At 40.1% G+C, this 22501-nt stretch overlaps 1 protein-coding gene across 1 annotated transcript in view; it reads left to right on the forward strand.

Annotated features, from left to right (window-relative positions):
• USH2A (usherin) overlaps positions 1–22501 on the forward strand; it is a 1035348-nt gene that overhangs the window by 530967 nt on the left and 481880 nt on the right. The window contains exons 35-36 of the mRNA XM_089684798.1: positions 4184–4335; positions 13044–13206. Of these exons, the coding sequence (XP_089540924.1) occupies positions 4184–4335; positions 13044–13206 (315 nt within the window). The remainder of the gene's footprint in view (positions 1–4183; positions 4336–13043; positions 13207–22501) is intronic.

Genomic DNA, 22501 nt, shown 5'->3' on the forward strand with positions numbered 1-22501 from the left:
ACGAATTTCCCCACGAATCATTATCACTCAATTCTTGAAGTGGTTCTGATTTACTATTGCTGTTCTAAAACCGCTTTTGACATAAAGGGACGCTTTTTGGACGCCATGGACTTTTCTAAGTTTCCAGGCAGAAAGAACAGTCAAAATGCAGGCAGGGCACAGGACAAAGCAGTAGGGACAAAATATATATGAAATGCATTGAAACAGCAATGACAGCAAAAATTACATTTTTAAAAAATTTCAAATTTCCCGCCGGTTCCGGTGCCCGTACGTCCCAACGTCACAGGGACCGGAACACAGAAGCCGGATGCTGGCATCGGCCGGAGGAGATGGCCGGGGACGCTGCAGGGGACACATCGCGGGAGCGAAGGAAAAGGTAAGTGCTGCAGGGACCCCCTGAGCAACGCGCATGGTAAGCCCGAGTGTAGCTCAGGGTTACCGTTCTTGGTACTCAAATTTTACCCCGAGCTACACTCGGGAAAACTGCTAAGGAGGTTAAAAAAGTCCCTGACCCTTTTCAAAAACGCGGAAGCTCAAAATGCATAAATGTGAACCAGTTCCATAGGAAACCATGTTAAATGGACTGTAGTGCGTTTCTGCAAAAAAAGCAAAAAGCACTAAAAAACACATTGGTGTGAATGGAGCCTAATGAAATATCATTGTGTGACATTTCAATAAAGTTTGTTTCAAAAAAAGTAAACGGCGTGATGTGCCGCGATTGGCGCGTCAGCACTGCTGTCATCCTATCGCATAGTGGTGGCAGTAATTCCGCCACCAAATGACTGGCTTTCCAGCAGCCAGAGGTTTGTATTGATGGGTAAACATACCATTTAGCTCACCCAATCAGCAAATGGTGAACAGCCAGGGTTTATGGCGCATGCTGTGCCGCCACAAACTGGAACCCCATCCCTAGTACTGTTGTACTGTATGCTGTGTCTTATTTCATCTCTGCAGCAAAGGTACACAGAAGCACACCAAAGCAGCTTAGGTCAACAAGCGTAGTTTTACCTTTTTGAAGTTGTGTGTATTTTTTTATTTTTTTTTGGAAGTTGGTAGTTTTGCGTCTTTACTTAATGGAATTTTGAGACTGAAAGGCAGATTGATATTTTTCTTAGTTTTCGCATATGAGGCTTTGAAAATGGTTGCTATATATCTTGCGTGTCCTTGTCTTAATTCATATGTGCATACGCATACAAAGTAGGCTATGAAATAAAATCTGCTCGAGTTTCCCAAATATATTGTAAGGTTGCTGTGACTGATGTAACCCGCGTGCCCTTGAAAAGCACTGAAGTACGGACATGCATTTCGCTGGAAGAGAAATTATCTTCCTTCAGATTACTGTTTTATTCAATGGCTAAAAGGGTTTGTGTTTTTGATCAAAGTTAACGAGAGCCCCGGATCATTGCCCTGTGAAAATATGCCGCTCAGGATCGTAATGGGGTCCTAGCTTATGCATTCCAAATCAGCAAGAATTTAGTGAATCTAATGTACTATTGTCATGGGAAACACATGGCCCCTTTATCTGTGCCTTGTCTCAGGGCAGGTAGTATGTTACAAACTAAAATCACTTAGGCACCTGTCTACCGGCTGCATTGGAAAGAGGAAATCCACAACTATATTTATGTTAAAAGTGGTATTAAACCCAAAAGCAACCATTTAATACATTGCAGCTTGCCAATTCTTAGATGTGATGGCTGCATTCGTTTTTTTAAGGCTTTCTTTCCTTTATTTTCATCTGGTTATCCAAGCAGAAACTCTGATGCTTTTCAACAGAACAAGCTCTCCTTCCAGCGTAACAGTTAGCATGTTGAGACAAACCATTTACTGTTAACAGGGGTGATCAGCTTTTATCTATTCATATAATGCCTTTATTGCAAAAGAAGAAAAACTGTTGCTGTAATTTCTTGTGTGAGCTTGGTTTCAGTTTGTTAGTGTATCTAAATCTGCTAGTACATCCCCCCCCCCTCAGAGTAAGAATGCTGCTGTCTGCTGTGCCCCCTGTGCTCATTCATCCAGAGTGGAGGCACTCTAATACATGAGGTGTTTTACTGACCAGATCACCAGGTAAAAACAAAGAGAAAAAAGCCTAAAAACGAATGCAGCCATCACATCTAATGATTGGGAAGCTGCAATATATTACATTTTTGGTTTTGTGTTTAATACAACTTTAAAGGAAACCTGCCAGGAGACATATATGTGGGACGACCATGCCATACTCTTGTAAATCAGTTCTTTATGAGTCATTTTCCAGAAAAAATAAGCCAATCAGGGATTCTTACTTCACTTGTTGCATGCTTGTTTCAGGCAGTGATTTTTAAAGTGTTGACGTTAGAGATCAGCATGACAATAAAGCCACTAGCATGTTAGGCGTGAGGATAGCAATCAGGGCCAGGACAAGGGGTGGACGGGAGGGTTGGCTGCCCTGGGTGCAAAGGGATGAGGGCACTATCCTTCTGTTACAAGGCTGAGAGTAGTAGTGATAGCGGCAGTGATTGTGACAAGCCAGTGACGTAGGATCCCCTAAGCTTGACATCATGAATGGGGGGGGGGGGGTCACAGTTTGGCATCTTTGCCCTAGGCACTGGGAGACCTTGGGCAACCATTGGCAATGGCAATTAACATTGTTTTCATGTAAATTAAATATATTATTATATTAATGAATTATATATTATTAATACATTTTATTTATACATAAAGGTTCAGTAAATATTGCATTCTGTATGGGAGGATTTCTATTATTATTTTTTTTGTATTGGTTGAGCTAGATGCACCTTGGATGTCTTTTCTGTTTTCAACCTAATTATGTAACTGTGTAAATATCTGTATTTCTCAACAATCACAAGTTAATTTATTAGCATAGTAGATATTAATAAATAATAATGAAAATAAAAATATGAAAATAATAATAATGATAGCTTTCATATACAGTATATTTGTAGCTTTAATATATATTTGATTGAAAAACAATAAATTTGATATAATATTTGAATCCTCGCTAATAGTAATAATATTAATAACAATAAGATTAGTAATAATTATAATAATAATAACAATAATAATAATAAGTATTATTATTATTAGTAGTAGTAGTAATAATATTAATTAAAAAATGGTTTAATCCTTTTTCTTAATAGATGAAGAAAACAATGATGTATAAAACAAGTATGTATTCCTTTTAGGTGTTCCCCCCAGCCATTGCTATAGTGTATTTTAGATTAAGGTGAATTGAGTGACCTTTCTCATATTGCCACAGTTGCGTTGTTTGCTGGATGGCATTATCGGTTAAAGCTGAACTCCATCTGTACCTTCAGTCTTGCGCAGTTGTACGGGCTCCTCTCCTGTACTGCAATTGTGTACTCTGATTTTACTGCACACTGTGATTTTCTTACAGTATGCAATTGAAGCCATAGCAAGGCAGATGAAGCCCACCTCATTTCCTGAATGGAGAAAGTTCAGCCTCATTTTGCCCTCTCCTCCCCAGCCTGACTTTTCCTAGCCATTCATTGGATTTAAGTTATGGATGCTCCGCACGTAGGCATTAGGTAGGGCAGTTTGCATGTAAATATAGTCTGCTTAGGAATACCCACATTTCTAGACTGATATTCACCTATCAAGGTATTGTGATATTTGCATAAATCCTCTCATGAGCTAGCACACTGCATCAGAGTTAAGTGCTCTTGAGAGGAGTACTGATGTAAGTAGCTATGATATTTAACCGACCAGCCAGGATCTGCCTGCATTGCATAGAGAAGCACATACACCCAGTAACATCACTGGATCTAAAAAAAATTATGAAATAAAAATAAAAAGGTTTTATTTAGAAACTGTATTATCATGTTGATGATGAGAGAGGGGGGGATGAGTGGGAAGTAAACTGCAGCTTTGATTGCCCATGGCTCTTTACAGTTTGAAAATAATATATACTTTTTTCTTAATTTTGTATAGGCTAATTTTTTTATCTAAATGGTACCTTCAGCAGTGACTATTCAATGAGTTGTAATAAATACATGTACATATATCTGTAAAATCAATGCAAAATTTCAAAAAAGCGCAAGATGTCTTAAAAATACAAACTTTTTACTGTCATTCTAAAGTAATTTAGGGGTTTTGTTTAACTAAATATGTTGATATTTTATTTCTCTTGATTTGTTGTAAAATATTTTTTTTTTATTTTTCATTTTAGGTGTAATAACGTCTTATGGATTATACATGGATGGAATCTTAATGCAGAATTCTTCACGTCTAAGTTATTTTGTGGATGGCCTGACTCCCTGGAGTAAGCATTCCTTTAGGCTTCAGGCTTGTACTGCAAAAGGCTGTGCCTTAGGTGAAAAGGTATGAAATGGCTCATTAACCAGATCTGCGCTCTCCCTGAGTCTGGAGTTAAGAGTGTGCTGTGTGCAAAAGTGTCTTTCTTTAAAAGTTATTCTATTAAAGATACTCACTAGACCAGCCTTTCTCAACCTTTTTTCATTCAAGGCACCCACTAAACTTATGGACAGTCTTGAGGCACCCCATTCTATAATGTAAAAAGGTATTCTAAACATTTTGTATAATGTAGCAACCAAGGGCGGACTGACAACTCATGGGGCCCCCGGGCAATAGGGGATCATGGGGCCCCTGTGTCCTTGCCCAAACTCAAAAAAGCCTATGAAAAAGGTACCAGGGGCATCTCATGGGGCCCCCTACTGACCCTGGGCCCTCCAAATGGTCAGTCCGCCCCTGGTAGCAACATCCACACAAAGACACTTTGCACACTGGTACTGAGTAGTATTCCAGTGTTTGCCTTCTCCCTCAGTTTTTCTCCATCACTGAACTGATGTGACCCCAGTGCTGATGAAGAGGGGTAGGAGAGGGTCAAACAAGGATGCTGTTCAGGCAACCAACATCTTCCTTATCAACTGATGATGTTATTGGTTGTCAAGACTCCAGCGGCAAGGAGGTCTTCATGGTGCACAATTAAAACATCTGGCTTTGTGTAACTAAAAGGCAGGCTTGTTCCACCCGCTGGCTTAAACAAATTTTTCTCAATTTTTAAACATTTTGCCAAGGCACCCCTGAAGAAACCTCAAGGCACCCCAGGGTGAATGGACACCCTGGCTGAAAAAGAATGCTCTAGACAAATATAAAATTTAAAATGTATCCACAGCCAAAACATTTTCTTTTTGCTTTGGATAGAGTAGGAAATAACTAGAATTGTGATTTATGTTTTTGGATTTTTTATTTTATTTATTTATTTTGCTGTCTATGTCCTACCGGGGAGATTTTGCTTCATTTTCTGTGCTGAAAAATCAAAATGGGGACAAATCCCCTTTTCAACACTTGTCGCTCCAACAGATATCCCAATTTGAAGATTTTCCCTCACTTGCTATTCTGGCTATAACTATAAAAATGTGTATTTTCCATCATTTTCTATCCCATCGAGAGGATGAATCTCTCCAGTAGGGCACATTAATCCATTAAATTGTGACAAGAGGTTAACCCTCTCATAAAAAACGTTTTGTCTTTATACACACTTTAAAGGTAAACTCTAGACACAAATTAATGCAGCTCTGCATTTATTAATTCATTGTTAATTTTATTTTTATTTGTGAGCTGTGTTTGTATAGGAATACAACTTCTTGCAGCCCCTGTATAGCAGAGCTCAGAAAGGGAGAAGAAGAAGCAGCAGATGGAGCCAATCGATTCATGTTATGGCAAGGAGTGTGCTGATAGGAGGAGAGAGCAGAGTGATAGAGAGATAGGCCTATCAATGTGGTGATTCTCTTGCACTGGGGGCAGTACTATGACAGCCTGGGCTCAGATGAGTTGGTTTGAATGATGCTGGCTATCGTTCAGCCAGAAGACTCAGGACATCTAGTATCAGAAAAGAGTACTACTCCGTAACAAGGATGAGTATTGCAGAAAAAAGCTGCTTGCTGCTTTTATATTTTAAAAGGCTTTTAAATATTTTAAATATTTTCTTTACTGGAATTCTATTTTAAAGCAGAATTCCGAGAAAACATTTTTTTTTGGCCAGTGCAATGGGGTTTGTATGGCATGGGTTAACTGCTCGGTTTGCTCTAGAGGAGAGAACAGCAGAGATATACTCACCTGACCCACTGATCCTTCCCACACAAGACCGGTCCCTTCTGCTCCCGACTTTGCCCACCCCCTGCGGTCTAGTCTTGTGAATGGACTGTTCCTGATGCTCAAAGCATGCTCTATATACAGGAACAGTCCACCGGAGGATTGGCGGGTCAGGTGAGTATGATCTTTGTGCTCACCCCTAGAAAATATGAGGGGGCGCAGCCCCACCACATGGTGCAAAATATTTTTTGACCGGAGTTCTGCTTCAAGCCCAAATTACATATAGGAAACTCGGTTTACCAGCTGTATTGTAGGAAAGGAATTTTCAAACACACCCACTGCAGACACACTGTTATTTCTCACTTACTGAAAGCATTATGCATCAATTGTCAGCACTAACAAGATCCTTACACCCACCACCAATGAGATTCAAATCAACGTTGGATATTTCAGTTCAACTTGCGGTATATCAAGCTGAGAGACAGGAATAGAGCTCAGGATTCAAGAGAACCACTCTAAAGCCAGTAATGTGTAAACAACAGCTGCTCCATGAAGCAGATCCAGCCTACATTCAAGGAGCTCTCTTGAATCTGGCTGTACTTCAAAACTGTTTCTAGCCCTGTGCAAGCCCTGCAGCTGTTTGGGATACCACTAGACCAGGAGTCTCCAACCTATGGCCATTGGGTCAAATACAGAGCAAGATTTTGTCCAGCCTGCAGGGAGGGCCAGTGGCCTCTCACACAGGTCTTCAGGTCATACTGTGGTCTCCATTTCTCGCCAACATCCAAAACCCTTCCAACAGTCTCCATCACAGGTTTCCATTACTGCTGATGCCCTAATAACAAATCATGTTGGTCCCCCTTACCTCAAACCTCCTTACATCAGAGTCCCACTTTACATGATAGTTACCATTTGAGTCCCTCCTTACATCAGGGTCCCAATCATAGATCTGAGAAATAGACATGAGAAAGCTCATCCTCTTCATCCTTATCGTCCCTTCTGAACCATACCAGGCCAGGTGCCCTTAATACAGGGGGTACTTTGCCAAGGGGTACCCCCTCCCTGACAAAGCACATTTTCCCCATGTTGATAAAGGATATAGGCTTTTTCTCCACAATCTTGGCCTAGTGGTTGTGGGGGTCTGCGACCCCCGGATACCTCGTAGATAATTATGTGAATAAGTAAGGGATACATAGTACACTAAAAAGTACATAGTACTCATAGTACTGTGTCTCTTTGTGGAGACAAACATCTTGAAAGAAGGTGGACTTTGCTTCCTTTTGTCAGAGCTGTGCCCTGATGACTGGTGATCTTATGACTGCTAGGGGAAAATTCAAGAAGCAGTAGGAGAGGTGGTTGAAGCACAGATGCACAAAATGAATGAAGCAGGGTGATCTTTGCACTGCATGCCTCAGGTACAGCTTTCTCTTTAGCAAGGAGAACAGATGCAGCACAGGAGCGATGTCACCAATTCTCATATCACGTAAGGCTAGCAGTCAAATGCCACTGTGCCTTAGATGGTCTAAGACTACAGATATACAGCCATGAGGCTACAGAACAGGAGGGCTTAGACAAAGGAAAAATTTACAGTAACATTTTCAGGGTGCTACTTAGACGAAATAACATTTCTAGAAGTTCCCTATAAGAATAATTCTTTACTTTTTTGACTCCAGATCCACTTTAAATCCACATCTTGTAGCAGAGACACCCAGTTACCAATATTTCCTGTGTTTTTTCCTTTTTTTTTCACAGTAAAGGGGTCAGGAAGTGGTCAGTCTTGTGTTTTTTCAAAGTAAAGGGGTCAGGAAGTGGTCAGTCTTGTGTTTTTTCAAAGTAAAGGGGTCAGAAAGTGGTCAGTCTCATGTAGGCCGTTCATGTGCTACATTTTGACTTCATAAGAGAACAAAGAAAATCCTCATAATTATCTGTTTTAAAAGGGTTTCGTCTCACTCTTTGAAACCGATCCAACTCTTCATGCCACCCGGATTGGTAGAGCAGAAATGCACACTTTATTACCATTAAACATTTTATAGCTTTGCCTACTTTGATGAATATTTACTCTTAAAAGCTTGCCTGGCACCATGCCAGATCCACGTCTTCATTTTTAACTTCAAGTATGTAAGAAGTTTAAATAAAAAAAAAATTAAGGACATCAGAGTAAAAATGGAAATTAAATAAAAGTCTGAGGGATGTTCTCAGTGTGTATACAGGTTATCAAGGAATAGAAGAAAATGTTGTACTTATGCAGTCTGGAGAGAAAAGATTGAGGTTATACGCATAGACTTTCCATAGTTGGAATGGTTGTCAGACATGAATAGACGTTTGGATCTTAGAATCAATCATTCATTTTTGGCATGGAACTGGTAGCTGATGCTTCAATTCCCAAATAAGTTATATATGCTGCTGCGGGCATCAAGTATAGTGTTACGGATAGGTTTGGTTGACACAATATTTTTTGAGGTCAGCAAACCACTGTCGAGTGGCCAAAAACAGAAGTTGACCTATATCTTTTAACTCGTATTCTTAACCTAACCCCTAAAATTACCTTTGCATTTAAAATTACCTTTTTTTTCTAGTTTAGTACAAGGTAAAGGGGCCAATTACACTTCCTCTTCCCATTCACAAGCAGAACAGCCTCCTTCATCCTCCTCTCACTGCCCCCAAGGGTCCATTAAGCCACCAAGGGCAAAGTGAAATACCCAGTACTTCTGGGAATGGATGGTCATGTGACTCACTCTACCTCTGCCATGTGGGAACTTTGTGATTGACCCAATGCTGTCAGGTGAAAGGGTGGGGGAGTTCATAGCATTGAGTAGGCTCTAACAAGTCTGTTTGGGGCCTACACACAGGGCTATCTTTTCATAGTAGCAGTAATAAAACAGAACAGCATGTAAATGATGAATGGTGGGTACCTGCTACTGGTGGAGGGGGGGGGGGTAATATAACCCTTTTGCTTTGTCCTGCATTGACCTTGGTTACCTTAAACTAATATTTTAGCATCTGGCAGATGCTGGAAAGTTAAACCACCTGACAGGTTCTTCTACCTCTCAGGGGCTCTGTTGGTGAGACCTCTGGGCTGAGTTCCTGGGTTTGCTATGAGGTGTTTCCACATTCATGCTAAATTTCAATTTGTTTTAAATTATGGAGAATATAACCTAAGGAACTGGAACATACAAATGTCCATTCTGACAGGATCAGATTTGAGAATTAGGCTACATGTACACTGGAAAGTTTTTTCTACTGGCAGCAGAAAAACGCTACACAAGGCAAAATTTGTGTGAATGCAGTACCGCGCTTAGCGCTTGGACATTTATTCATTTCAATGGCCAGAGTATTGCCATTTAAATAAATAATTGCCTAAGTGATAAACACTGTTAGCGCTTAGGAGCATTTACATGCGGTTACATGCATTTATGCCATGTTTGTCAATTTTTGGACAAAACGTTCGGCGTTCAGGAAAGGGATGTTTAATTGCCCCAACCTCTGCTGCTGTTACACTCTGATAAAAGCCTATGTGTGTATGGACACATAGGCTTTTATTCAGTTGAGTTCAGGGGCTTTGGCAAAAAAACACCAAAAGCTCCTAAACTCACGTTTATGAGCAGCAGTGTACATGAGGTGTTATGATAGAAGAAATTTGCTGGTTAAGCATCCAAGACACATATAAAGCAAGGGGCTGGCTCAACCCATCAGGCTCCACCTCAATTAACATATCACATTTGGGTGGACATGTCCTTTAAACCTCATTCAGGTCATAAAGCTTAAAGTGGTTGTAAACCCTTGCATACAGTATACCCAGTAAAGCAAGGTCTTCTCTTTTCTACAGCTGTTCAAAGTGCTAATGTATACAGCTTGGCTGAGCTTTGAGAAAGCAAGGGGCGGGGAGTTGAAGTGACACTCTGTAGAGCTATGTGAGGAAAGCTGAGAACCAATTGTGGAGAAAGTACACACCCTCCTTCACGCAACACACAGGAACAGAGCTAAGGCTGTCAATCTATTGGAGGTCCCTCCTCTGTCACCTTTTTACCTCTTGGTGTCAGGAAAACTTGTCAGAAGTGACTCATGCTGATAACAGAGGAAGTAGACAGCAGAGAGAAATGACACTTAGTGCTCTCGAGTGAGACAAATACACACTGTAGAGGGATATGCATTGCTCATATTTCAGGTCTAAGGTTTACACCCACTTTAAATGGTTTATGGCCTGAATTTTTTTGGTAGAAACAGAACTTTTGTTTATTTGGATAGTGTGGGGAAAGGTTAGAGCCTCTTCCAAGTTGTTGTTGCTGGCTGAGTTACCGTTGGCAAGATTCACCACTCTATTTGTCTTGGTGACCACCATCATAAGGACAGAAAATTAGGGGAAATACAAAGTTTTGAGTAGTCATATGAGCGAGAGGTAAGGGACACATTTCCCCTGTGTTGGTGATCTTATTTATCCGGCTTGCAGGCACCTCAGATATGCCTAGATTTACATATAGTACATTGTGTCAGTGCTGTATGGTCAATAAACTACTGCGTAGATTTCAGATTTCAAGATAATAGCCATTTCATGTACTGTGCTTTAATCTTTTATCTTTTTTTTAACTCTTTTAGGGCTCATTCACAATAGCAGTTGGGGGTGGAAAAAAACTCTGTGGATGAACTGCTCTTTTATCGCCCCTCAACCACCACAACATTTAGCTGTAGTGGCAGTAGCCGGGGGTTTACATATGCTGTGGCTGCAATGTTTTGCAGCCACAGCAGGAATTATATTTTGGCAGGCATTGCACCCACATTCAAGTGAATGGGGCTGCGCTGCAAGTGTCCTGCAGGCTTCAAGTGGATAAAGCAGGCAGTGAGGAAGCGATACAACACCTCCTCACCGGCTGCCAAATGCTCTCAATAGAGCAATCTGAATGTGGATCGCTCTTCAGAGAGCAAAGCTAGTGAGAATGAGCCCTTCCTTATACTGTGACTCTGCCAGTCACACAGATCTCCTTCTATTTTTAGAGTTGAAAGTGCTGTGAGATTTCCCTTCAATTTCTTTGACAGAGGGAGGAGGAAAAAATGTTTTAGATAATGGTCATTGGAAGGATATACTGTTTGTAAGATTTTACTTCACTTCATGTTCTGTTGACAGCCATAACATTTTGGATTACCTATCTGCTTCTTACCAATAGGGAGGTGAATCCCCCCATTCACTGCACAGACAGAAATGAACACCTTCCATAAATATACAAATAAATATGTCTGTTGCCCTTACTTCCATGCCAGACTTCTATAGTGTTGTGAAAAAAGGATTTGCCCCTTCCTGATTTTTTTTTTTTTTTTTGCATATTTGTCATACTTAAATGATTTAGATCATCAAACAAATTTTAATATTACACAAAGATTACTTGAGTAAATACAAATGCAGCTTTTAAATTATTTATTAAGGGGAAAAAAGCTGTCCAAACCTGCCTGGCCCTGTGTGAAAAAGTAATTGCCCCCTGCTGCATAACCCTCTTGAGTTGGAGGTCACGAACTGATGGCCGGACAGAAATCATGGTTCCATCAATTATGGCAAGTCATCCAGGTCATGAAGCTGCAAATCAGCCCCAGACCATATCACTACCACCACCATGTTTGACTGTTGGTATGATGTTCTTTTTATGAAATGCTGTGTTTGTTTTATGCCAAATGTAATGAGTCACAAACCTTACAAAAAGTTCAACTTTTATCTCAGGAGTCTACAGAATATTTGCCCGAAAGTCTTGGGGATAATCAAGATGTGTTTTGGCAAATGTGAGACAATCCTTTGTGTTCTTGGTCAGCAGTGGCTTTCGTCTTGGAAATCTCCCATGGATGCCATTTTTGCCCAATCTTTTTCTTGTTGTTGAATCATGAACCCTAACCTTAACTGAGGCAAGTGAGGCCTGCAGTCCTTTTGATGTTGTTCTTGGTTCTTTTACAAACTCCTGGATGAGTTTTTGTTCTGCTCTTGGAGTAACTTTGGTAGGCTGGCCACTCCTGGGAAGAGTCACAACTGTTCCAAGTATTCTCCATATGTAGATAATGGTGTGCTTCACTTTGTCAGACAGCTTCAATATAAGTGATTTTTTGATTCAACAGGTCTGGAAGTAATTACGCCTGGTGATGGCAAGTGAAATTTTACTCAGCTTCCAAAAAAATGTGGTTAATCAAAATTCATTCACTATTTAGCAAGGGTGGGGGATGCAATTACTTTTTTATATAGGGCCAGGTAGGTTTGGACAGCTTTTTTCCCTTAATAAATGAAATCATCATTCAAAAACTGCATTTTGTATTTCCTTGGGTTATCTTCGTGTGAAAATAAAATTGGGACAAATATGCAAAAAAAAAAAATCAAGAAAGGGGAAAATACTTTTTCACAGCACTGTAAGTGCAAGGTATTCAGTGATACTGAAATCAACTTGAAAAGCAGAAAATTAAAATGTTTTTGAATTTCAAGCAAGGTTTTTAAGTGTTCCCTATACTTTCCAATATCAAAATGTGGCAAAAAGGTTTTAGATATAGTTAAAGAAGAAATGAAGGCAAAAATTTTTTAAAATTTTGGATAGAATACTTTTTTGCCATTTGTGTACAATTGGAAACATTTCTTTCACTTCCTGTCCCATACTCAAAACAGGAAGAAATCTCTGGAAGTCACTGGGGTCACCAGAACTAGTATCCCCTCTATTCCTGTTCTAGTGACCACTCAAATTTGAGATTTTATTTCACTTTTAGTAATAATGGCCACCAGAACAAATAGAGAAGAGAATAATTCAGTTATATTTTAAGCATTTTACTATTGTCTTATCAGGGCTGTTCAGTTGATAAAATACAGAAAGCTGCTTCTTGTACATGTACTCATTGCTAGTATTCTATTCCAATTTTTCACTAGATAATTGTATTGGACAATTCATTTCTCTGTCTATTTGAAATATTTATACTCAGAACATTTTCTTGCCTTTCATTTCCTTTTGGGTGTCTTACAGCTTGAAGCCTACACTCAAGAGACCAAGCCAGAGGGAATGGTTGTCCTTCATTCAACCATCAACAGTCCAAGAAGTGTTCTGGTGACATGGACAGGACCTGAAAAGCCCAATGGTGACATGACTTATGATGTCATTTTTAGTGGCTTGTTCTATGAAAAAGAAGGTAATTAAAAAGTCCAAGAGATTTTTATTGTTACTATCAGTAGAATATGCAATAGAATTTTATTATTATTATTTTGTGTTTTATTAATTCAATTAGTTGTTAGGTAGCCTGGAGCTTTACTTGCAAAAAAGTAGTGAAATGTCTGATTGGGGCAGAGTTGAACCATTGACCCGGCTATAGACATACAAGTATTTACATACCAGTACATTACCCTTAAAACAAGCCCTTCCTGATATCTGTAGCAGATGCAGCTGTGAGTTAATTCATTCTTAAATTTGACCTTGGAAGCTGTCAAGGTATCCAAGTATATCCAAGTCTCCAGCTCATCTTCCCCTGTTCCATTGCTCAGCAGTGACTTAGTAGCTCAGCTCCCCTTTCTCCCCTTTCCAGCAGTGATTCAGCAGCTCACCTCACCCTACTCTTCCTCCAAGCAGAGTGACTCAAGAGCTCAGCTCAACCTGCTTCTATCAGCAACAAAGCAGCTCACCCTATTCTGCCACCTCCTTGTAGTATATAAATTATTATACCACTTATTTCCAACCAATTATATTTTTCCTTTTTTTTCCTTTTTTTGGTAGGATTATCCTTTCTACATGTGTTGGTGACTGTTTTCATTTGTACAGAAAGTGATTAGAGGTTCAAAAATGTACATTTGAGATCTGAAGCCTTGTTGGGGAGATTTTCCATCACTTCCTGCCATGGTGTCCATATTGTGAACCAGACAGGAAGAGAAAGAAAACCTACAATGGGAACACAGACAGAGATTGAATTTGATGGTGTTTAGGCTTCCTCTACTGTAGTATATGTACCACTACCCCCATAGGAGCCCCCTGTAATTTAACAGTTCTTTCCCAAAACTAGTGCAGAGGCAGCCAGGCACACAATAGTACATTCACTGTCGGTTCAGTAATCACTCTAGGGAATATCTTTTACATTTTTTTGTTTTATTCCAGAAGAACTTGGATGGGGTGTAGGGTGATATGGAATACTCCAGATTCACTGAACTGAATATTTGCAGAAGGACACTCCACTTTGCTAAACCTCCCTGAACAATATCTATGCAGGAACAAGTGCAAATGGCATAACAAGTTCTCCTTTAGAAGCTAGCCTAGTCAGGACTGCCACTGGCTCTGCCACCCTGGAGAAACAACATATAGTCACTAGGACCCTGAGCCCAGATCAGTACTCACAATGCCACAGGATCACTGGATGCCTTCTTCCAGTATCCACCATTCACTCTTCGGTGAGCTCTCTAGACCAGGTTCTTAGGTGAGGGTTCCCTTGATTAGCTCCAAAGAAAAAAAGGATCTTAGAAGCAGGCCCCTCAGCTATGCCACAGCTGGGACCTCGATGAACATGCAGAAAACTCCAGTATTCTGCTTAGAGGGACAGAACCATTCAATCTGGGGACTTACCCTGTAGGATTGGACACAGGACTCCAACACGCTTGCTCCTGACCCCAGACAATTTATGTGCTCTTCAGGCACCTACTGGGCATACCACCCCCAGGGATTGTCTGCAGCACAATAATATTAATGCTGCCCATTCACCTTGGTCAACCTCCTATGCTCCAGAAGTCTTCAGAAGGCAGGGGAGAGCAATCAAATGTGCAGGCTGTGAAACCCAGAACAGCCAAAAGAACAACAACTGCTGCAATGATTACATGATGAGGAGCCAAAAAACAATTTACCTAATCATCCTAGCAGCCTGTCTAGGAGGGTGCTACATCTAAAAATAAAACATTTTACATGTTCATTTTGGTGTATCCCACTACCCTTTTCACTTGTGGAACTTGTTCTTGCTGCTATCAACACACAAGTACGCTTTTATTGAAAGTGACAATATTAACAATATCTGTACTGTATCATAAATCCAATAAGTAAATTCACAACAGCAAGAGCCAAGCAGAACATTTCACCTTTTACCAGAAAACCATTTGTCTTACTTTTGTTTTTTTTTTCTTTTTCCTCTCCATCTGTCTTAAACCAAGGAAGACTGTGCTCAGTCTGTGCTCCAGTCCCCCAAGGATGCCATGAAAAGGGCCGTTTTGTGTACCATTTTCCGAAGCATATGTGCCAAAGAGTTGAATTTATGATAGGCAGTCTCTATTGACCTCTTTCAAAGCTTGCCATGTCCCCTTTCTTATGCAATGAAGACTTTGATGTGAGCTGCTGTGAAGCACTTGTAAGATTATGAGGTGTAGAGCAACAATCGATTTTGCGAAAAAGAAGAAAAAAACTATTTTTTATTTTTCATTTTTGCTGGACAAGTGGCAAAACAGGCACGTCCATCATACAACAGGGTGAATTTTGCTAAAATAATATTCACCATGTTAAAAACAGGTCTTCAAGCTGAAAGCAGTAATAAACCCAAAATAAAAAAAATGTAATATATTGCAGCTTACCGATCATTAGATGTGGTGGCTGCATTAGTTTTTAGGCTTTCTTCCCTCTGTTTTCACCTGTTTATCTTGCCAGTAACACATCTCCTGTTTTAGAGTGCCCCTGCTCTGGATGAAGGAGCACAGGGGGCACCTTTTGACATCAGAATAGCTTATCTGGGAGGTAGGGAGTATTAGATGTACTAGCAGATTTAGAAACAATAACAACTTAAAGCCAAACTCCATTTAACACCCCAGTCACATCAAGCTCGACTTTGAAATCGTGCGACTTACAGTGAAATTGCATGATTTCAAAGTCGGGGGACATGCCGATGTCAGGTGTGATTTGCAAGACACCTGACACAGATGTCTATGCAAATCGCACGAAAAGTAGTGCGTGTATTACTTTAGAAATCGGTGCGGCTATGACCAAGTTGGAACCGCACCGATTTGACTGCTGTAATTGCGGACAATAGGGTGCGACTTGGCATACAATTTGCAAATCACATGCCAAGTTGCACCCAGTGCAAATGGGGTGTTAAACTTTATAAACAGTTACAGCAAACAGTTTTGTTCTTTTAGGGATAAAGGTTTTACATAAATGAATAAAAGCTGCTCATTGTAAGCACCCCTGTCAGCAGTAAATGTTTTTTCTCAAACCTCTAACTGCTACATCTGCACTACAGTTCGTTCTGTTGAAAAACAACAGACTTACTGGGCAGTTCACTAGGTGAAAAGACAGAATCTTTTCTCCTTTCCAGTTTGTTTTTCTTGCATAATATTCAGTGTATTTTGTATAAGTCCAAATGACAATATTAAAAATGTAAAGAGACATTACCTCAAGCATGCACCTATTATGCTAAAATTGATTGCAATTTTTGTACCCCTTTCATTTCATTTGTTTTACTAATTTGTGAACTGCTTCTAATGATAAAATATACACCAATTAATTAATTAACCTCCCTAGTGGTATTCCCGAGTGTAGCTCGGGGTAAAATGTCAGTACCAAAAGCGGTAACCCTGAGCTACACTCGGGCTTACCATGTGGCGCTGCATAGGGAGTCGCTGCAGAGCTTACCTTGTCCTTCGCTTCCACGATGTGTCCCCTGCAGCGTCCCCGGCCATCTCCTCCGGCCGATGCCAGCATCCGGCTTCTGTGTTCCGGTCCCTGTGACGTCGGGACGCACGGGCGCTGCGGCCGGCGGCGGGAAATTTGAAAATTTTAAAAAATGTCATTTTTTTCCAAACAAATTTTACATAGCAAAACATTGCTGTTTCAACCCATTTCACATACATTTTGTCCCTAGTGCTTTGTCCTGTGCCCTGCCTGCATTTTGTCTGTTCTTTCTGCCTGGAAACTGAGAAAAGTCCATGGCGTCCAAAAAGTGTCCCTTTAGGTCAAAAGCGGTTTTAGACCAGCTAGAGAACAGCGATAGTAAATCAGAACCACTTGCAGAATTGAGTGATAATGATTCGTGGGGAAATTCGTCATCAGACACTGAAAACGATTTTGCGACTTTGCTCAGCAATGTGCAAACTTGGCGCTATATTTCAAATTTCAGTGTTTTTGGTTTGATTATATTATTGAATTAATTGTATTATAATTATATTATTATTTTTTATGATTATTTATTAAATTATAATTTATGATTTCGTGTTTCAAATTTTATCATACCCGGGATGTTTAATAGACTCTTGTTCGGACAGATTTCAGTGAGTTATTCCTAAAAATTACAGCCTACAATAAAAAAAACTACATATTTCCATGCAAAATAATGGTACCGCTTTCAGCACCAAAAATCTGAAATAATCATACCGCTAGGGAGGTTAAAAAACAACACAAGAAAAATTTTAATTATGAGTAGTATATACATAACTGCAGCAGCTGGAGTGATTTTTTTTGGGGTTAATGCTCTACTTTGCACCTTTAAAAGTAAAATTTAAAAAAAGAACAGTTCACTGCAATACTCACCTTATCCCTGGTGCTGTTCCCTAGACAGCTTCAAGGTCCAGCACTTTAAGTCTTCTAAGTTGAATGATGGCCAACGTCATATAGCTCACAATTCCATCATGTGGCCTTTCAGTCCTGTCGACAACACCTGATGCCCTCGGTATTTAATAAATTCACCACCACTGACTTAAAGCTAAACTTAAGTCTCATTGTTTATTTGAAGCTGTGCTTTTATATTTTTTGTAAAATGTAACCTTTCTTCTTTTTTTTCCTGTGCTCTGCACCAAAGTAGTGCAGAACCACAGCCACTTGGACACTTCTGGGCTGGATGATGTCCAGTTTCATCTATCCCCTCTCCCAGTGGCCGGAGCATCACAGACATCCCTGTATAGAGCATTGTCATAATGGCAATCATGTCACAAGTGGATGTTACAGGGAACCCGTTTCCTTTGAGGCAGTATTAATCTCACAAACAAAAATGTAATATTTTTCAGCTTACCATTTCTTAAATGTGGTGGCTGCACTCCTGTCTTAGGGTGTCTCCAATCCACTGGAGGAGCAATAGATACACCCTTGGACAGCAGCATGGTCAATCTGGTAATATTAGACTAGCAGATTTCTATGAACTTGAGTAAAAATTTAATGCTGAACCCCAGCTAATATATTTTAAGCAGTTACAGCAACAGTTTTCTTTCCTTTTGGGATAAAGGTTTTACAGAAATGAATAAAAGTTGACCAATGTAATCACCCCTGTCAGTGGTTAATGGTTTGTCTTAACCCTCTAATTGCAATGTTGCTGGACAGCTTGGTCTGTTAAAGGAAATTTTAAAATAATAGACTTACTGGCTGTATCAACAGGTGATAATAAAAGAAATAAAGCCTAAACAAAGAAAACAAATGCAGCCTACACATCTAAGAATTGGTAAGGTGCTATAGATTACATTTTTGGGAGGTTTAATACCACTTTACATTATGACTGCCTTGCTATATGATGCAGTGATGATAGGCAATTTCTGTGCTTCTCTATCATTATCCAAACAGCCGCTGTCATATCCATCCACACTTTTTTCCTGGCAAGTCCTTACACTGCTTCATTGCAGGACGCATTTACACCTGCTTGACCATGCCTAGGTCATCCTGCTTACTCCTCCCCCTGTTGGTCAAAAGTATGGGATCAAATCAGATCCAATGATGACATTACAGGGAGGGTCTGAAAGACAGTCATATCATAGGAATGCAGTATATATATATATACGGTATATATATATATATATATATATATATATATATAATTTTTTTTTTTACATACTAAAGGTGGAAGCACAAAGAAGTTGTCTGATTACTCTAATGCTTGCCTCAAATTGGCTTTCCATCTTTTCCACCGTTCCCTTTTAACATGGCAATGTTTCCACATCACCTCCTCCGACGTGTCAGCACTGACTGTCGATCTGTCTGTCAGACTGTCAACATAACACTAAATGTTGCCAGCCTGTGCAGCAAAAGAACTTTCAAAAAGTCAGGACCCATTTGCCAAGCAGCCCTCGCAGAAAATGTATTCTGTTCTCCGCAGAATTTTCTTTGATTTCTCTCCGCTGAGAACTTTACTGATTTGTCCCAGCGGAATCTGCTGGAATTTATCGGTTCATGGTTGGCAGTCACAGATTAAGGTAAATGTCGATCTGTAATGACCCTCTACATGTTAGTACTGCAGTAAAGCCAAGCTTTTATGTCAAAGACATCGAAGAGGGAGCTATTACACATGACAGGGGTGATCAAGGGACTCCGGTCTAAGGCAAGCATTATTAAATATTGACTAGTTCTGTGATTTATGTAGAGCTGGGAGAAAAAAGTGACTTTTTAACCATTATATATTCTTCAGTAAGGAAAACCAGTCATTTATCTCCTGATGGTTATAAAGAATGGACTCTGTGCATATTTTAGCGGTGGGAAAACCGACAGGGTGGGGGGTTGGGGGAAGAAGGCATATTCTTTCATCTGTACGACGTGGTTAGCTAATTTGTGCAGCAGGTAAACTCGAAGGGATGACAAGACTTGACAAGGGAAAAGGTTGTGAAGGAAGGAGAGGAAATTAATTGGCTGGAGATATTAACGGGATTGAATTAGACTTATTTGTCCGGACCCTGTAGGAGGGTGACATAAAAATTCCTCAAAAAAGGGAGATGCATATGTTAAATGGAGAATGTTGTTACCAACAAAATACATTCTGACCAAATAAAAATGTAATCATAGGCAGGAGATTACAGCTATCAAGTTTTCCAAATAATGTCAGGAAACAGGATCTGGCAACAATTCCTAGTCTGTGAGTTACTAAGATATCCTCAGCAGGAGCAAAATGTAAATGTTTTTAATTCACTGAAATTTTGTCAAAAATTGGGAGATTTTCAGCAAAATTTCACCATTTTGGACAAGTGCAATGGAGTCTATGGGAAAGGTTAGATAAAGTGGTTTTGCAAAGGGATTTATATAACTCTGATGGGTTATAGAAGTTCATTTCAACTATTCTGCAAAACAGCCCCTCTTAAACTTGGACCTAAAAGCCTCTCATGGCATGGCTAGGCTGGAGACCAAAGGGCAGAAAGAGACAGTTTTTTGCAGTTTGGCTCTAGGTGAACAAACCCAATTGGCAACCTAATTTGAGGATGGCTTTGTGCAACCCTTGGCCACCTTGCACCCAGGGCTATGGTCTATGTTGCTTTTGTGTCCTGTGCTCTGAAGCTACTGAAGTTTCCATGCTCTGCTTTAAAATGATATTATGCCAGTGGAAGCCAAACCTCATTCTTCCCCTTAAATAGTTTCACCTGGGTTGGTTGACCCAACCGAATTGTAGAGTAGTTTCGGCAGTCCCTGCAAAGCAGAATACTTTACCGAGATGACTTCTGGGTCAGGTCTCTCTTCATGTCTTCTTTTTTGCCCATTCTATATGTGCAGTTTGGAAATATACATTGCTATTGATGTGTTGACATGTTTTATATGAGAAGCTTTGCCAAAATAAATTAATAAAAAAAAATAGGTTCACCTAAAATTGCTGATCTGAAGCTAATCCTCTTCCCCAGTGCGCTAACCTGAAGTCGTAAAGAAAATGAGCTAATAGGTGATCACTTATTGTATAGTGGTTGCATGACTCATGACTAAATAGACCAACTGTAGCATAATGGTGTAATTGCTCTTTATGAACACAGTCCTAATTAGAAGGGAGCTTGAATAGGAGGGAGAATAGGAGGTCAATCAAAATATTATGGATTTAAACTGTTAAAGTGTATGTAAACCTCAGACATGAAATATGACCAAAGCATATCCCTCTATAGTATGTACTTGTATCAATTAAGAGCACTGAGTGTCACATTTGTCTGCTGCTTTGTTCCTCTGTTATCAGCATGAATCACTTCTGACAAGTTTGCCTGACACCAAGAGAAAAATGGTGATGAGTAGGGACCTCCAGTTGATTGACAGCCTCAGCTCTGTTCCTGTGTGTTGTATGAACACAGCATGTCAGTGTTGCATCTCTGTGTATCACCTGAGGCCAGTCACTTCACTGGGTTTAAATAAGGGTTTACAACAACTTTTAATAAGACAGACATTGTCACTTTTCCCATTCAAAGCAAAGTCACAATGTCTGAACTCACCTCCCATGTACAGTCTGTATAATTATTCAGCCATACTCCTAAACCAAGGTTCCAGGTATGGGGGAGCCTGTGACCTCCGTTTTGTGAAAGTGCATTATCCTAATCTGCCAACCACTGCCATGTGGTGGTGGTGGTTGGGGAGAGAGGTTTTATGATGACATCTCCCTGTCTAAGCTCCAACACCAGTCGACACTAAAGCTTAGACAGAAGGCAGGTGGTGGGTGAGCGAGGAACAAATTCCAGGGAAGGAGGGTGAGCCATGTGTAAACACTGGCAAATTTCCCTGAATGGCAAAAGCCCTCCTGATTAGTTCACTAGTTGATGATCCATGATGAACAAGGCACCCAGCAGTTTTGGGTTTGCCAGATCTTCAGCTGAATAAGCTATCACTAGTATGAGGCACAAAAAGGAAGCTTTTATTGAATCAAGAGAGCTAAGTTTTCCCTTGTTTAGGTCTACTTAGATAGAACATGCTGAGGAGGAGGAATGGCCTCACATAGTTACATAGATACATACTGGGGTTGATTTACTAAACGTGGAGACTGGAAACTTTGGTGCAGCTCTGCAGAGAAACCAATCAGCTTCTAGGTTTTTTTTTCAAAGCTTAATTGAACAAGCTGAAGTTAGAAGCTGATTGGCTACCATACACAGCCACACCAGATTTTGCACTCCCCTACTGTAGTTGGAAACACTGAATAAAAATACCAGTCCATCCAGTTCAATGTGTGTGTGCGAGTATGTATGTGTATGTATGTATGTGTATATATGTTTATGTCACTACTATTTCCCATATCCCTGTACTTTTCATTCACTAAGAAACCCATCTAAAGTTTTTTTAATTTATCTGCACTCCTAGCTGGCACCACCACCTGTGGAAGGGGCTTTCACATCCTTACTGCTCTAGCAGTAAAGAGCCCCCTATCCAATTTAAGATTAAACCTCTTCCTGTCCAACTTTATTGAGTGGCTGCCTATCTTCATAAGAAACTTATAATTGAATAGTTTTATCCCTATGCTAGAATTACCTTTTGGATATATGTATATTTTTAACATATTCCCTCTTATGCGTCTCTTCTCCAGGCAGATTAGGTTTAGTGTTTGCAGCTGCTTCTCATAGCTGAGGTCTTCCAGCCCCCTTATTAGCTTTGTTGGCTTCTCTGGACTCTCTTGAGTTCCAACTCATCCTTCCTGAGAACTGGTGACAAGAACTGGACAGCATACTAAAGATGTGGCCACACCAGAGTTTTGTAGTTATATGTTGGTTGTATTTTTTTTTTTTTTACATGTCTATCTTCACCGGGGCAACTAATTCCTTTTTAGC

The sequence above is a fragment of the Staurois parvus genome, unplaced genomic scaffold, assembly GCF_062004578.1.
Source record: "Staurois parvus isolate SC_StPar_1 unplaced genomic scaffold, SC_StPar_1.0 ptg000357l, whole genome shotgun sequence".
Taxonomy (NCBI): domain Eukaryota; kingdom Metazoa; phylum Chordata; class Amphibia; order Anura; family Ranidae; genus Staurois; species Staurois parvus.